This window comes from Eleutherodactylus coqui, chromosome 2 (assembly GCF_035609145.1).
Source record: "Eleutherodactylus coqui strain aEleCoq1 chromosome 2, aEleCoq1.hap1, whole genome shotgun sequence".
NCBI lineage: Eukaryota > Metazoa > Chordata > Amphibia > Anura > Eleutherodactylidae > Eleutherodactylus > Eleutherodactylus coqui.
The window spans coordinates 266,889,677-266,907,116 of record NC_089838.1 but is presented as its reverse complement, the minus strand read 5'-3'; the positions used below and the strand labels follow the sequence as shown (position 1 = coordinate 266,907,116).

The following is a 17,440-nucleotide window of genomic DNA, read 5'->3' as shown; positions in this document are numbered from 1 at the left end:
ATATAGAGAAGTTGCTCAGGTCAGGTTTTAAATTGTAATGCAACAGTAACAGCGTGCCGTATAGTTTTCAAGCGTCCATTCCTGGCCGGTGCCCGGGCTGTGTGCAGAGACAGGAGGCTTGAATGTGATGTAGAAACCCGAGTCTGCTTTCTGGCGTTGAGGACACATAATCCTGCCGGATCCATATATAGGATACATGGGTGTGACATTACAGAGCTTAAAGTGGCGACAGAACCCCCCATGCAATGTCTTGGTGTACCCTTCACCTCTCTCAGCTTCATCCACCCATTCACACTAGACAACCCTAATCAAAGGTTTATTCTGACAACCTTTGGACCATGAAGGGCTTGTGAGACAAGACAGGGGTGAGAAGGAGAGGACACTGGAAGACATCACTCCTCACAGTCAATGAGGGCCACTGCACACAACATCAGGAGTCAATGAGGCGAATGAGAGGGTGTAGTTTGCATGATACCCATCGGCGCAGAGGACAGAAGTATTGATAATGAAACTGCTGGAATTCAGGGGTCAACCGGATGTCCCTCAAAAATGCTAACTCCAGGTCAGACTCTGCCAATACAACCAGCAACAATAGCAATGCCAACAGAAGACACAAAGTGACCGCAAGCAGCCGCAGGACACTTTGTAGAAACTTATTTGCCTGTTCAGGTTCAGGTTCCCTCAGACTTGCTCGCTCTGGCCCGGGGAGAGCCGGTGGAGGTATCTCCAGGTCGGGAATGCTGGGAGCAGCAAGGTCACTCTCTTCATCCTGGGTGGTACAGGTTGCCCCATTCACCTGATGCCCAATGGATAACTCAAGATTGGATTCATACACAGGAGTAGGAAGTATGCTGGAGCAAGGGGTGTACGCCTCATCGCTGATCACCGTCTCCCGAGAGGAGCAAGAAGATAAAGCATCAATGTTGTCAGTAGACCGAACCGGAGTAGAGTGGGCGCTGTCACGTAGAGATTCCAGACCTGCGAGAACAGCAAACAATTAAAGAGACAGGACAAAAGGGTATACAAAGTAATGTAAGCGTGCACAATAGACTACACATGAGCAAGCATGGAGAGAATCTATGGCATCCGATGCAGCCATGCTTTGTGTTTTTATATTCACCTCTTAGTCCAATTTCTTTCCCAATTACAGCTGGTGTACTTGGTGGAGGAACGTCTCCTGGTATTCCCATTTCTCTAGGTGGTCTAGTAGACACAGGGATTGCGGCAGTAAGAGCTGGGAAGAGGGGCAATGCCCCCAGTGCCCGACCCAAAAGCCGAGGCCCCAGACTAAGCACCCGAATCTTCACATCGCGGTAACAGTGATTGATCATGCGCAAGTGAACATTCACTTTGGTTTTGATACGGATCAGACACTTCACCATGATGAACGGAGGACAGTCCTGATGTCTGTTGCGCTCGCTTCTTTACACTTTTCGCCCCGTTTCTTACTTGCTTGCCCCCTCTCTCTATAGACTCTTCTACTTCTCTCTCGGCATCTGACTCTCCTCATCTCCGGTCTGTATCTCTCCACCTCCCTTCTCGCTATGCTCTGACATACAAGGTGAAGCTTCTGGCTTCTATTTTGGGAGCCGGTATATTTACTACTGAGCAGAATCAGGAGAATCCTTGCACAGCTGCCATTTACCCCTCCCACATGGAAGACGACAGTTCTGTACAGACTCTGTCCCACTTCCCAGACAAATGTCCTCGACCACACACTCAATACCCAGATGAAGAGGATTTCTAAGGTCCTGTGGCTGTTCTACACTTTATAAGATGCCAGAGCTCCTCAAACTGCAGTATGTGCACACAGGGACGCTGCTGTTCCTGTTACAGTTGCAAATCACAATTATTCAGCCCCCATTGCAAAATTGATTTATTTACAAAATGTACGAACTTCAAACTGTTGTTTGCAAAAAAAAAAGCAAAAACAAACTACAATTTAAATATCTCAATGCAACTAATATAACAAGTGGTTTCTCCAACTTCAGTACAAAATGCCACTTTTAATGACTACTGCAGTCTCAGAATTATTCAACCCCCTGAATGGAATCCCTCACAAGAGCACACAATTGCAAGTGTTGTCCCAAGCACACCTGATGCAACTAATCAAGGGCTTCATTAGTTACATCAGGTGTGCTTGAGATAAAACATATCATATACCTGGACTAGCTAGGGCTGTGTTATTTGATTGCATGTTGGAAATATGGCTAACTGTAGAGAGTGAAATCAAAAATCTCAGCATGTGTTCAGATGGTGCCTGATAAGCATCAGACATGAGGCTACACTACATGGAAGTGACTGCAATATATAGAAGAGACATCCAGAGTATGACAGTTAATCAGGTGAGGGGGACAGATAGAAAAATCTGTTCCCACTAGAGTGGCAGAAAATGGAAGCCATCACCGGCGGCCACCACATTCCTGCAAAAGCAGGTGGTCAAAAACTCTTGGAGGACAGCAAAAAAGACCCATCGCATAATTTGGTGGCAACAGAGACTGAGATTTTCATTTGCGCAGTAAGGTGCATACTAAATGTAAAAGGTGTTCATGCCCAAACCTTAAGCCATACATCTCTACTGACAAAAAAACACAAAAAGGTTAGCGCCAAGGACTTCTGCCAATATGCTACCATATCAATAAGCAGCAGAAGTTTGGGGATTCTGTTCTGTAAAGCAAAGGATTCAATCAAGTATCATGAAATACTAGGAGAAAACATAATGTCTTTTGTGAGGAAGCCGACGCTTGAGTGGTACTGGATCTTCCAACAAGACAAGGATCCCAAGCCTACCTCAAAGTCCACCAAGGCTTGGTTACAGAAGAAGTCCTGGAAGATTCTGCAGTGGCCATCAAAGTGACTTGAACCCTATAGGCAATCTTTGTTGGGAGGTGAAGAAGGTGGTTGCAGCACCCATACCCAAGAATAGTAGTGAGCTGGAGACCATACCCATGAGGACTGGGCTAAGATTCCTCAAAGTCCACCAAGGCTTGGTTACAGAAGAAGTCCTGGAAGATTCTGCAGTGGCCATCAAAGTGACTTGAACCCTATAGGCAATCTTTGTTGGGAGGTGAAGAAGGTGGTTGCAGCACCCATACCCAAGAATAGTAGTGAGCTGGAGACCATACCCATGAGGACTGGGCTAAGATTCCTCAGGATCGCGGTCAGAAGCTGCTGCTGGCTAGGCATCACATTTGCAGCAGATAATAACAGCAGAAGGTGTCCTATTAAGTACTAAAGACAGTTATTATGAAGGGGCTGAATGATTCTAAGACTGCAGAAGACCTTAATAATGGCATCTTGTGTTGAATTTGGAGAAACTACTTGTGTTGAGTTTTTAAATTTTTTTTTTGGCAAACAGCTGAAAGTTTGCAAATTTGGCAAATGAATCTAATTAACAACGGGGTTCCAGAATTTTGATTGTAACTGTAAGTAAATAATGGTTTTAGATATTAGTATGAACAACACAATGTGCATTATGAATGGCAAGCATACATCTTGCAGATTAGGTCTTACTGCAAGTAACAGCTGTACTGATAGAAGGCTTCTAAGCCACACTGCAGTATTATGTGGAAGCTTTAGGGTGCGTTCACACGAGCGCATAAACGGCGCGTTTTTGCGCCCAATTGTATATACGTGACCATCTGAGGCGTTGGTTTCAAATGTATTCGTTCGCACGGGTGATTTTACGGCGCGTAAAAACGGCAACCCGAAAAAAAACATGGAACATACGCGACCGAAATACGCGCCAACGCAAATTCGATGGAGGAAAAGATAGTTTGCAAAGTAGGAACAAACGATAATACGCTTTCTAGCTCTGGTCATGATCGCCGAAAAACGTTCTTTCCGGCGATTATACGCTGCGCACGTGCGAACGTAAATACGCCTACGCTCGTGTGAATGCACCCTTAATGATACACTTTAACCAAGGTAAGAACAAATAATGGGGAGATATGTGCATGACAAACAAAGCAAGACCTACCCTCCATAATGGATATGTGAACGGCACGCCTCCGTGTCCTGGGAACGCTACTTAACCTCAGTCCATGGCTAATTGAGGGACAACTACGACTTGGCACCATTCCCGCTCTAAACCACAAAAAAAGAAGACATATAACTTACCTTGTAAAAAATGTGTAAGTTAAAATACATAGATATCAGTTCACAAAATGTGCCTGAGTCTCTGTTTGGCAATGATTACGTTATTAAACAGATCCGTTCATCCAGGGGATTCCAATTCCCTGCTCGCATAATGGAGCAGGAAAACAGAATCGCTAGATGTGAATTTAGCTTAAGACGATTTCTGCAGGAAGCAGATAGCTCCGTTCCCACTGCAGTGGCAAGACTTGGTATGAATGGGAACGTGACCTCTAATACCAAGCCTAGCCGCTGCAGTGGAATTGGAGCTGTCCACTTCCTGAAGAAATCAGCTCAATGCAATGTACACTGGTCCAGTGAACAGCTAATCAGCAGTTGTTCACAACTAGACAACCCTTTGAAAGGGGCTGTACGAAATAAGTAAAGATAGTCTCCTTTTTCCAGAAACAGCGCTACTCTCTTTGAAGGGCTGTGTCCTGAGTGATGGAGGGCAAGCCACACTACAAACAGTCAATGGACAAGAGTGACACTGTTTCATTAAATAAAGGAGATGGAACAATACCTCTGCAGCGCCACCTATTGGAAGGCAGCAATCCTGCAGGTCAATGTTAGACTGTTTATACAAGCCTTGTAACAATGACTGGGAATTGTAAGCCAAGCCAGAATCCAAAGCCTGTGACATGGGTTAGGAACGCTATCTTTTCTTCTTAGGGAGAGCACCTAGAAGGTGAGTGAGTGATGCTGCTTTTTCCTATTTGATCTTGGTATGTAATAATAATAATAACAATAAGAATAAATAATAATAATCTTTATTTGTATAGCGCCAACTTATTCTACAGAGCTTTCCAAGCATGGGGAACACAAACAATATGACAATTACATGTGGTAATCAAATGAATTGGGAACAAACAGGGTGTGCGTGATACATGGAGTACAGGGAAAGGTGATGTAGCACGGGGTAACACAAAACAGTACGATAATTACATGTGGTATTCAATTATTAGAAAACAAATGGGGTGGGGGGTGATACGGGAGGTACAGGGGCAGGAGGTGTTCATGATAGGCGAAGTGGGCAGGGGGCATGTTGTGGGGGTGTGGCATTAGATCAGGAGGTTTGGTATGCTTCTCTAAAGAGTTGCGTTTTTAAAGCGTGTCTGAAGTTCCGTGCATTGGGGATTGCCAGATGTTTTGGAGCAGTGTGTTCCATAGGAACAGTGCTGCTCTAGAGAAGTCCTGGAGGCGAGTGTAGGGTTTGTATTAGAGGGGCATTTAGTCTGAATGTGTTAGGGGATTGGAGTGTGCAGGCTTGGAGGGAGGCGATGTAGGGTGGCGCGGCGCCATGGAAAGCATTGTGGGTGAGGGTGATGAGTTTGAATTGGGTTCTATAGTGGATGGTTAGCCTGTGCAGTGACTGGCATAGCGCAGAGGCATCCGAGAAATGGTTGGATAAGAAGATGAGTCTAGCTGCCACATTAATATGGATTGGAGAGGCGTAGGGAAAGCCATTCAGCAGCAAGTTGCAGTAGTCAAGTCGGGAATGCAGGAGGGTGTCAACAAGTGTCTGTAGCGTGTCTGTGGTGAGAAACGACTGGATTTTTGCAATATTTCTGAGGTGCAGGTGGCATGTTCGGGCTAGAAATTGGATATGGGGGGGTAAAGGAGAGGTAAGAATTCAGTGTGACCCCAAGACAGCGGCATGCTGTCTGGGGGTTATGGTGGTGCCAGATACTGATATGGAGATGTTGGGTGGGGGTCAGCTGGTAGAAGGCAGAAAAACGAGAAGGTCAGTTATTGAGAGGTGATATTTTGGAGGAATGGTGCTGAGATGTTATGGGAAGAGGTCTATAGCTGGGTGTCGTCAGCGTAGAGATTATATTGGAGGCCAAATCTGCAGATGGTTTGTCTGATTGGGGCTGTGTAGATTCAGAGGGGGGCCGAGGCCCTGGGGAACCCCAACAGTGAGGGGGAGAGGAGAGGTAGAGCCAGCGAGAGGTAGGATGAGAACCAGGAGAGTCTCTATAGCTGCTCATTCAGCGTCTCCTTCGCTGGCTCTATCTCTCCTCTCCGCTTCCCCTCGCTGTTTGTGTCTCTAGGCTGATAGAGCGAAGAGGAGGTCATGGTCAACAGTGTCAAACGCAGCGGAGAGCTCAAGGAGGACTAGTAGGGAGTAGTCGCCCCGCGTCTTTGCCGTCATCAGGTCGTTTGAGACTTTTGTGAGGGCAGTTTCGGTTGAGTGTAGGGGCAGAAGCCGGACTGGAGGGGGTCAAGGAGAGAGTAATCAGAGAGAAAGGGTATGAGGCGGGAATAAACCAGGTGTTCTAGTAGTTTGGAGATGAAGGGGAGGTTTGAGATGGGTCGGTAGTTGGCAACGTCGGTTGGGTCAAGAGTTGGTTTCTTTAGCAGGGGGATATGATGGAGTGTTTGAATGATGAAGGAAAAATGCCAGAGGTCAGGGAGTGGTTGAAGATAGTGGTGAGGTGGGTAATAAAAGCCAGGAAAAGGGACTGGAGGAGGTGTGAGGGAGAGGGTAGCTAGCGAGAGTAGTGGGGCGAGCAGCGGAAAGCAGCCTAGAAACGTCTTCCTCTGTCTTTGGTTCTAGTATAGATAGTGAATGAGTGATGGGTGCAGTGCTGAAGAGACCGGGATCGGGGCTAGCCATGCAGTGTTTGGTGATTTCTATTCGTATATTTTCGATTTTTTTTCTTTGAAGCAGGCAGTTAGCTCTCCAGCACTGAGATCTGTCATGGGGGCCTGTTCTTTGGAGCTGAGTAGGGAGTGGAAGGTGTTGAAAAGTCATTGGGGGTTGTGGGATAGTGAGGAGAAGAGGGAGGTGAATCCAGGGCACGCGTCTAAGAGTGTTGGAGTAGTTTTCTGCGGCCAGATTCTGGCATGAGAGGAGAGAAATGGGGGACAGGGAAGACTGTAGGGTCTCAGAGCAAACTGTTGGGTGTGGAATATCTGGAGGTTCCTAGAAGTGCGATAGGTGGGAGGGTCTGGGGAGATGCTAGGGTGCCTAATGCAGAAGGAGAGGAGGTTGTGATCTGAGAGTGGTACGGAAGAGTTTGTGAAGTGAGACGCAGAGCAGAGGTGGAGGAAAATTAGATCGAGAGTGTTGCGGTCTCTGTGAGTGGGGAGTCTCAAAGTTGTGATAGGCCGAGGGAGAAGGTGAGCGTTAAAAGCTGGGAGGCAGATGGGGTCATTAGTGGGGAAGTTGAAGTCATCGAGGATGATGGTTGGGATTTAACAGGATAAGAAGTGGGTGAGCCAGGCGGCAAAGTGATCCAGGAACAGGCGGGGGGGACCCGGAGGCCGGTAGATGACAGCAACATGCAGGGACAGTAGACGGAAGAGTCACAGGCTGTGGTTTTTGAACGACGGTAAGGTGAATGAGGGAGCCGGGGGAATGACCCGGAAGGTGCAGTTCAGAGTGAGGAGAAAGCCTACTCTTCCGCCGCGTCTGTCATTTGATCTGAGGGTGTGGGAGAACTGCAGGCCATCATAGGACAATACAGCGGGGGAGGCAGAATCGGACTGCTGTATCCACATTTCGGTGAGGGCGAGCAGGTTGAGATGTTGGGTGGTGAAAAGGTCGTGGATGGTTGGAAGTTTCTTGCACGTGGACTGAGAGTTCCATAGGGTGAATTTGAAGGGAGACAGCAATTGGATGTGCATGAGCTAATGGTTAGAATAGGGGGTGTTATAGTATGGCTGGGGGGAGGTTCTGGTAGGGAGCAGTATGGGGTGGGCCAGGGTTGGGGGAGATGTCCCCTGCAGCTAGAAGTAGTAGCGTAGCGAGGGTGAGCAGATGATTGGGAGATTTGTGAGGGTGACTGTGGTACTTCTTGGTGGTGTGAGGGGGATGGAGGCATTTGAGGAAGGTGAGGAGTGCGTGTGAGCTGTGCATGGGTGAGGAGAGGAGGGAGGGGCTGATGTGGATGGAGTGTATTGGGGCGAGCTTCAGAGGTGAACGTTAACGCTAGCAGTGAGGTTTGCGATAGAGGCTTTATCAGAGATGAGGTTGTTGATGTGCAGGGTGTTAGCGAAGTCTAGCAGTCTCCTGCTCCGCCGAGCGGCCATGTCTGGACACGCGACTCGCTCGATTAAGCAGTTGGGTAGGGTAAGGCAGGGTGTATGTGGAGCAGGCTATTGTGAGTGATGAAGCGTAAAAGAAAGAGGAGAGGAGTGATCAATGCAGAAAATGGAGCAAAACATAAATATGAGTAAAACAATGGGGTGGAGATGAAGTCTTTGCAGATGATGATGAGGCATGTGCAAAATGGAGCAAGCATAAGCGTAGGCAAAAGCAGTTGAATGTTCATGCTTGTAGTTGCATGTAGTTAAGGGGAAGTTTGGGTCAATAGTAAGTACCTGTGAATTTCAGGAGGCTCCCTCTTGATTTTGGCACTTGATTCCATTACTTCTTTAGCAACTCGACCACTAGGAAAATAGGTAGGGTTTTCAGAAAAGTAAACATCTGAACAAGGTTTTGGGAGTATTAGGAGTAGAGAATAAAGTATAGGTGATAGAACCATGAAGGACAGAAGCCGGTCATACTTACTGGCCTATTGATGCAAAACACAAGGGCAGGGATTGAGGAGTGTGTGAGTGGTGGTTCATCAGTATTTTGCAGCTGTGCAGTGTTCTTCCATTTAGCAATTTGCCCATCTGCATGCTGGGGGATGTGGTTTTTATACCTGCCCTTGTATTTTGCGTCAGCATATCGGTAAGTATGGCCGCCTTCTGTGATTTTTGAATTGATATGTCCTTTTTCTGTGATGTGATACTTTCCAGCCAGAATAGCTGTTACTTGTACAGGCAGCTGTAGAAGAATCACAGACCATAACAAACTTTTTAATTACCTGTATCGAAATCGACTCCCTTTAAAGAACAAGTTACTGCTGGAAACCGTGCGGACCTGGTTGGAGTTCTCAAGTCTGTAGAGAGAAAACAATAAATGTAGTTAGACCTTCCTGTTTCCACATCTTCTTCCTCATAGGTTTCTGGTTCTGTAAAGAGCAAGTAATGTACAATGCATAAGGGATTAGAGGAGAGAATACTGACTTGTAGAATGATTGGTTCTCCACTCCACATTTCCACAGGTGTTTGCAGGCCTCTGGAGTGGGTGCCAAGAACGTCAGCACCAAGCGCTTTTCCTATAGAGAATGACAATTAAATGTATATTTTAACTACAATTTCATGGATCTGAAGAGAACAAATGAAGTGCTGTCAAATCATGTCACTCCTGACAAAAGGAAGGGCCTAACATTTGACAGCCTCGCTATCTGAAAGTTGGTTGCCCATGTACATTATATATATCCTGACTGACTGGTATATATAGAGCTTGTATGACTGATGAATACACACACTCACCAATAAATATTTAATTCACACATGACAACTGGTGCCTCACACATGACCCATAACAACTGGTGTGATTGGGGCTCAACTTTATTTTTTGCATGTCTTGTTTAGAGTCTCCTATAAAGTACGGAAATGACTAAAACATTGGCTATGTATAAATAAAGGGTGCTAATGACTGGACATATATGAAAACTAGAAAACATTACAACCCACTGTAACCGATCGCATTCAATCATTCTTCAGTCATGGTATTTGTTGCTACAAGTTAAGGATTAGTTGTAGCAGCAGCATTTAGGAATATACAACAGACTTCGCCCTGTGGAATCAGCTCCCATTGTCTTACAGTAGATTTGCCACTTTTCTGCTCCTGGCACAAATAAATTACCTGAAAGCACTGCAGAGTAAGTTGGCGCTATACAAATAACAAGATTTATTTTACTTAGCGGCCTTCATATTGGATACTTTCTGTGAGACACTTTATACCAACGTGTGATACACTACAGCTGATACACTACTGATTCTACTAACATGTGACACATTACACTCTGGTAGTTCCTTCAATTCATCCTGCAAATGTTTGGAGAGTTCTCTCAAAGATGCATTGGCTTGTCTACAATGGAGTCACAAGCTTCGTCATTGGTCAGTTGAACAATGGAAGAAAATTTTATGTAGTGACAAATCATACTACTCCATCCTTAAAATCAGATGGATGTACCTGGGTGTGCAGGATGCTAAGAAACACTTTTTGCCTAAGTATGTTGTGCCAAAATATGTACGGTGGAAGTTCTGTGATGCTTTGGAGATGTTTTATGTGGCATGTTCTCTGTTGGTTGTAGTGACAAGAACCATGAACTCAGAGGTGTACCTTGACATTCTAGATGATAATGTGCTACCAACAATGTAGCAATATTCTGGGAATGGTCAGCAATACTTCCTACAAGACAACTCGCTTTGTCACAAATCCAAGACTGTTTTACACTGGTTTGAGGATATGGATGTTCCTTGATTGGACTGACTGCACAGAGTCTCAACCTGAACCCAACTGAACATCTTTGGGATGAACTGGAACATCAAGTTAGGAAATATGAACAGCATTCATCTTTTTTGAGAGAACTCAACAGACGTTTGCAGGATGAATGGAGGGAAATACCAACTGAAGTGTATTAGACATTAGCATAAAGTATGCCACAGAGAATATCCAATGTCATTAGGGCCAAAGGAGCCCCACTAAGTATTAATCTATGTAACTAAATGCTACTTTTTATTTTTGCTCAGATGTCCAATTACTTTTGGAAGGATAGTGTAATCGCACAAAGTGACAATTATTATGTGTACTCCACATTATAGTGTTCACGATTATGCTAATCAATCTTCAAGTAACACCCTATTTATATCCAATATTCATTATAGCCATGACAAGCAATTACATTTAGTACAGACCTGTCAAATGTTTATAAATGATAACTCCGCTTAGGCAGTAATGGTGTCTGTCTATGCAGAACAGTTCAACCACAATAATGGTGCCAACTAGGATAACACAAAAGAGAAGTGAAGATATGGTCATCCCCAAGTACAGGCTAAGCCGATGGTTGCTGAGGCAGCAAGCAGTGCTTATATTGCTTTCTGCATAGTGCGGATCTGAATCAACTAAAGAATGGTTAAAAAAAATTGTGTTTTGGAATGGCCAAGTCAGATTCCTGACCATAACCCTATTGAGATGCTGTTGCCTGACCTGAAAAAGGCTGTGCACGCAAGGCATCCCAGAAATATTGATGAATTGAAACATTTGCAGGGACGAATGGACTAAAATTCTTTCTGAGCATTGTACAAATCTTATTTGCACCTACAGGAAATGCCCGGTGGAGAGGACTGCTGCTAAGGGGAGATCTACAAGGGTTCACTCGGTTTTTCTCCCTGCATTGTATATTTTCACTTTATGTGCTCAATAAAAGACATGAACGGTACAACTGTTTATGTATTGGTTAGATTGTTATCCAAGTCCTAATCATAGACAAACATAATTAGACCACATTTTATTAGCAATTAATACAGAAATCCATGCAATCCTAAAAGGTTCTCTCCCTTTTTCTTGCAACTGTGTATCCAAAGTGATGGACTGATGCAATACCAGTAATTCAAGTTAGTGTGTATGCCTCTCACATTCTGTATGTATACACATCAGTCATTCAGTAAAGGTATATATAGCTTCAGCTCACAGCCCCTAAGTTGTGTTAATCAGGCATAATAAACATTCCAGTCAGTTAGTGTATATATATATGTATATTTTCATAGAATCTAGTCACCCAGTATATATACCAGTCCATATGTATATACCAGTCTGTCAGGGTATATATTGACATTTTACCTCCTTCTCTCTCACATATAAATGAAAAGTTTTTCCTTCAAATTTCATTTTTGTGGCATCACTCCTGAAACAAAACAAACAAAAAGAAATAAAAATCACAAAGACTTCCACAAGAAAAACAGAACGACGGGACATACGACAAAAACAGTGCAAGCAGCTAGCATGACGCTACAAAGACGGAGGAGGCATGGTGGCGCTTCACTGGAGGGCTACATGGCGGAGACGTAAGAGCACAGGGAAGCTGAATGGGTGGATCGCTTGTGATTGTATTGGTAGAAAGCTTTCTCTAACCTCTCACTAAATATAGATAAACATTTGCATGAAAAAACACATCTGCAAGACCAATGTATCTCAGTGCATTATACCATTAACCTATCCATCCATTGGTGGTTGTAAATTTGTATTCAATTGTATATAAGCTCTATTAAAGTCAGGGTAAATACAGACCGTGGCCCACAATGTAGGACATGTCCATGAAATCTTTACCAGACCTGTCCATTGTGGCTAGATTGTAAAGACATTTAGCAGTATGATTTGCAAAAAGATAAACTACAGCCCAAAGTTGGCCATGCATGAGAGGAAGTTCAGCCAACCCCTCCGATGTTGTCGAGGTCAGCACTTGATGTCATGTGGATGGGGGCTGCTGACTCTCCTCCGATGAAGGTGTTGGGGCAAAAAGGAATCAGATATGCTGCATTTCAACATACCCAATCCTTTGGTCTTGCAAAAGATAAGATGTTGCCAGAGGGGCAAATGTATGAGTTTTGTCTTCATTAGAAACATGCATACTTCGGTTGTGTGTCTGGGACCTGTGGTTCTACAGGTTTCCATGACCACAGCGTCACAGGTGAGGGTTAATTGAGCAGGCTGGATGTGGCGTTTCTCCAGCCAATCCCCTCTGGTCTGCTGCACATAAATACCATCATCTCTTGATATTAGATGCTGGTCATTTTACGGTTTTACTCTGTTGTAAACCCACTGAGAGCTGGTGTTTGCATGCTTCTTTGAAGTGTCTCTCTCACTTTCCCTGAGGACAATCTGGACACCTGTTGTCCCTCCCCACCTTGCATCCTGGGGTGCGTGCATCGAGTAGTGTGTGGTACAGGTGCATACACCCGCAGGTTTCTCCCTATTCCTTTGCAGGTGCGGCCTTCAGACATCTGGAGTTTTATGTGTGTGTCAGATGGGTGATGCCTGACACTGCTCCCTATGTCAGCACAGTGGCTGACTCTCTATCCCCTTGGTGTGAGGACACTTGGACTAGCTATAGTTTGCTACCTTTACGCATGTAAGTTCTGGGTGGGGTTCCTGTTCTATGTGGTATGCATAACCCTGTGTGTTGGTGTGAACAGCAACGTGTTTTGTATGTCTGTGCAGGTGGCCAGACATGCTCTATGAGCAGTCCTGTTCTATGTGGTATGCATGACCTTGTGTGTTGGTGTGAACAGCAACGTGTTTTGTATGTCTGTGCAGTTGGCCAGGCATGAGGTGTGAACTGTCCTGTTCTGTGTCCAGTGTGTGTGTACAGTGTTGTGTATTGTGTTTTGTGCATCTCTCCAAGTTCCTAATCAGGGATAGCCAGGTCCCAGATGAAGACAGTGGGGCTGTCCTTATCGGGACAATCACCCCGCTTTTAGGCAGGGCTTCCCCACTTTCCCTGATTAGTAAGGGACAGGGGTCCTTCCATCTTTACCTAGAGAGGTGTAATTGGCCCCTGCATATGCTGTGAGAGTGTTGCAGTTTTATTAGGAGACCACCTTGCGTCCGTGCTGAGGCGTGGTGCTTTAGTGCATAACATTCATGCTCAAGATTTTATCTCAGCACATAAGGGCTTATTGATTAATGGTTGGACGCCAGAATTCTGGTGTCCAAAAGTTGCCGTTTTAGTGCTCACACCATGTACTCCGTGCCCTACCGGGTGGGACCCTGTGAAGGGGCATGGCAGCACACAATCTATGCCAACATCTGATATATATTATATCAAAATAACTACTGCTTGTGCCACTTCATATATTTGTTGCTGCTTAAAGGGGTTGTCTCGCGGCAAACATCAAAATTTTACTTTACCCCATTCCCCCTGTCACCCCCCTGGCATAAAATAGCAATTTAAAGCGGTTTTTAAGCCGCTTGCTACTCACTGATGTGCTGAAATGTGAAGTTTTAAAAATCTTCTGCCTAAGATGGCCGCCGGTTCTTTCCCAGGGATGAACTGCGGTTTTCTCCCATGGTGCACCCCGGGTCTTCTCCCATGGTGCACCATGGGCTCTGTGCGTTCCATTGCCGATTCCAGCCTCCTGATTGGCTGGAATCGGCACGCGTGGCGGAGCGGAGCTACGATGACGACGTGGTGACCAGCTCTCCGGCACGAGCGGCCCCATTCACCAGGCAGAAGACCGCACAGCGCAAGCGCGTCTAAAAAAGCAAGAAGCCAGCGAAATTAGACGGAGCCATGGAGACGGGGACGCCATCAACGGAGCAGGTAAGTGAATAACTTCTGTATGGCTCATATTTAATGCACGATGTACATTACAAAGTGCATTAATATGGCCATACAGAAGTGTATAACCCCACTTGCTTTCACGAGACAACCCCTTTAAGGCCGAATGCCGACGACCGGGTCGGATTCCGACTGCGAGATCCTCGTAGCTGAATGCGACCCTGTGCCCCTGCAGCGACCCCCACCTTACCTGTCTGCTCTGCTCTGCGGATGTGTCGGCTGGCGCACAGCCACACATACACAGTGCAGAGCCGTCAAGCCAGTGATGACGTGAATAGTGCGAGCCTTGCAAAGGCTCACACTAGAATAGGACATACTGCGATTTTCACCCCGCGAGCGGTATATCGCATTTGATTTGTGCTCGTGGGCATGGCAATGCATTTTAATGCATGTCCTATGGGCTGTATTTGCTGCGGGATCCGGAGCTCCGGATCCCACAGTGCAAATACGCCCGTGTGCATTGGGCCAAAGGGGTCCACAACTGACTTAAGCCCCATTTACATGGGACGAATGTCGGGCAAACAATGCCTGGCACTCGTCCCTGCATATACTTGCTCCCGTGCTGTTACACAGGAGCGAGTATTGTTGGTTCGCAGCGGGGAGGCTGGTGGGGATTTCACTCCTCGCTCTACCCCGCCTCTCCCTATTCACTTAACACAACAGCCATTCAGTACCGAACGCTCATCATTCAGGATTTTATGTAGCATAAATGATGGACGATGAGCTGATCGCTCGGTGTAAATAGCAGCCGTTCAGTACTGAATAGCCGCTGTGTTAAAGGGGTTGTCCCGCGAAAGCAAGTGGGGTTCAGCACTTCTGTATGGCCATATTAATTCACTTTGTAATATACATCGTGCATTAATTATGAGCCATACAGAAGTTATTCACTTACCTGCTCCGTTGCTAGCGTCCCCGTCGCCATGGTGCCGTCTAATTTCAGCGTCTAATCGCCCGATTAGACGCGCTTGCGCAGTCCGGTCTTCTCCCTGGTGAATGGGGCCGCTCGTGCCGGAGAGCTGGTCCTCGTAGCTCCGCCCCGTCACGTGTGCCGATTTCAGCCAATCAGGAGGCTGGAATCGGCAATGGACCGCACAGAGCCCACGGTGCACCATGGGAGAAGACCCGCAGTGCATCGTGGGTGAAGATCCCGGCGGCCATCTTGCTAAGGTAAGGAAGAAGTCGCCGCAGCACGGGGATTCGGGTAAGTACTAAACGCTTTTTTTTTTTTAACCCATGCATTGGGTTTGTCTCGCGCCGAACGGGGGGCCTATTGAATAAAAAAAAAACCCGTTTCGGCGCGGGACAACCCTTTTAAGTGAATGGAGAGGGGCGGGGGAGAGCGGGGAGACAACTCTCCTCCAGCCGCCCTGGCCCCCTGCTGGCCGCTCAATCAGAGAGCCAGCGATACTCGCTCCTGTACAACCGCATGGGAGCAAGTACATGTGTGGACGAGTGTTTGGCATAGTTTGCCAGACATTCGTCCCGTGTAAATGGAGCTTTAGACCGGCATATGAAACAAAGTGAAGCAGTCCCTATAGAACACCAGTCTCGTGTGTTGGAATAAATGCAAATCTAAAAATACAGCGAAGATGCCAACAGCAATCAAACGGAGGTCTGCACCAGAATAACAATATATACAGTACACTGATTGTCAGGATTCAACTAGGGAGAATCTTCTCCCTCTAGACTCTCTGTAATCAACAATCATCTGGCTTTAATCAGATACTTCATCAGTCATATATATATATATATATATATATATATATATATATATATATATATATATATATATATATATATATATATGCAGCAATTTGGAAATACACTTATTGCAATAAAAGTAATTCAGACTAAATGGAAATTGCCCCGCAGGTTTTTGCAGCCGACCAGAAATGCTGGCGAGACCTTTCTTGTTCTGAATCAATGACATCTAACATGGATGATGATGAATAGTTAAACGGAACATGACTAAGAATCATCCCTCACTATCAACACATCAGATCTAAAAATCCCTTTAACCCTATGTACTCAGCTGTACGTAAAAGTATAGGAATGTTATGAGAACAGATCTGAGCTGAAAACAGTAAAACCTGCAACAGGACTTTAGGAGGGAGCAGAGAACACAGACAACAGACGATGACGAGACACACTTGCAGAACAGGTTTACAAGACGAGACTCAAACTGTGTGCCTTCTGGATAAAGTCACCCGTCATTACGAAGACGCATGATAGCATCTGACCTAATTAGAAAATGTAACTGGTCTTAACGAAAACTCTGCCTATTCTATGGAGAAAACACACTGCTGAACTGGAAGCGTCGTAAAGGATACGGATGGCTTTGATCAGTAATAATCCTTTAAGCAAAATATATATATATATGTATATTAGGGAATTGCATTTACATTAATAAAAAAAAATGTAATTGCTTCTATAACAAGCATATGTGACTCTGCTGATAGGGGGAGCAGGCTAATAGCTAAATAAAATCCCTTGCGCCTGCCCTCCGCAGCGTCATCTCTACAAGTACGGTTTGCAAATCCTATATCCCGTTAATTGATGGAGGAGGAGGTTTTTGTGATCTGCTAAAGGCGTTCTGATGATAGTGGCAGGATGAAAAAATCAGCTACAGTAGCAGCAGCATGTTACAATATTGCCCTCCAGATAAGGGAAGCTGTCACCCCTAATAACGGGCAGTCCCTTGAATCAGCTACATGTCACCTAGTGATTATAGCACGTCTATAGAGAGAAGAGGAGGATGTGGTGTTCCCAAAGCTAGGAGGTAGGATAGCCATAGGGTATGTTAGAAAATCATACAGAAGGAATCCCCGGGGAAGAGGAATACTGCGGTGTTATATATAGAAGTACAGCAAATAGAAAAAAAACCACAATGATGGATGTTTTATCATCAACCGTACTAATATAGACGATTCTACAGGGCAACTCAACAGTTTGGTCAAAAAGGACATCTCACTTTGGTTTGCACATCATCCTGTCTGATGGCTGTCATCCCATAACCTTGTGTTCCCGCATACTCAATAACCACGCTTGACTGCTGTTGCGTGTCACACGGCGCAGCCATTGTGAATTATGTATCGTGCTCTTACGCTTTTCAATATGCATAC

General features: G+C 45.5%; 1 protein-coding gene across 2 annotated transcripts in view; it reads right to left on the bottom strand.

Annotated features, from left to right (window-relative positions):
- Positions 1-298: 298 nt before the first annotated feature.
- FRMD5 (FERM domain containing 5) overlaps positions 299-17,440 on the bottom strand; it is a 78,939-nt gene continuing 61,797 nt past the window's right edge. The window contains exons 9-14 of one of the 2 annotated variants that reach the window (XM_066592980.1): positions 11,822-11,885; positions 9,157-9,248; positions 8,955-9,029; positions 8,464-8,532; positions 3,980-4,086; positions 299-978 (exon numbers count right to left, since the gene is read on the bottom strand). In XM_066592980.1, the coding sequence (XP_066449077.1) occupies positions 431-978; positions 3,980-4,086; positions 8,464-8,532; positions 8,955-9,029; positions 9,157-9,248; positions 11,822-11,885 (955 nt within the window). In that variant the 3' untranslated portion in view covers positions 299-430. The remainder of the gene's footprint in view (positions 979-3,979; positions 4,087-8,463; positions 8,533-8,954; positions 9,030-9,156; positions 9,249-11,821; positions 11,886-17,440) is intronic. The other variant, XM_066592981.1, reaches the window with a different exon arrangement.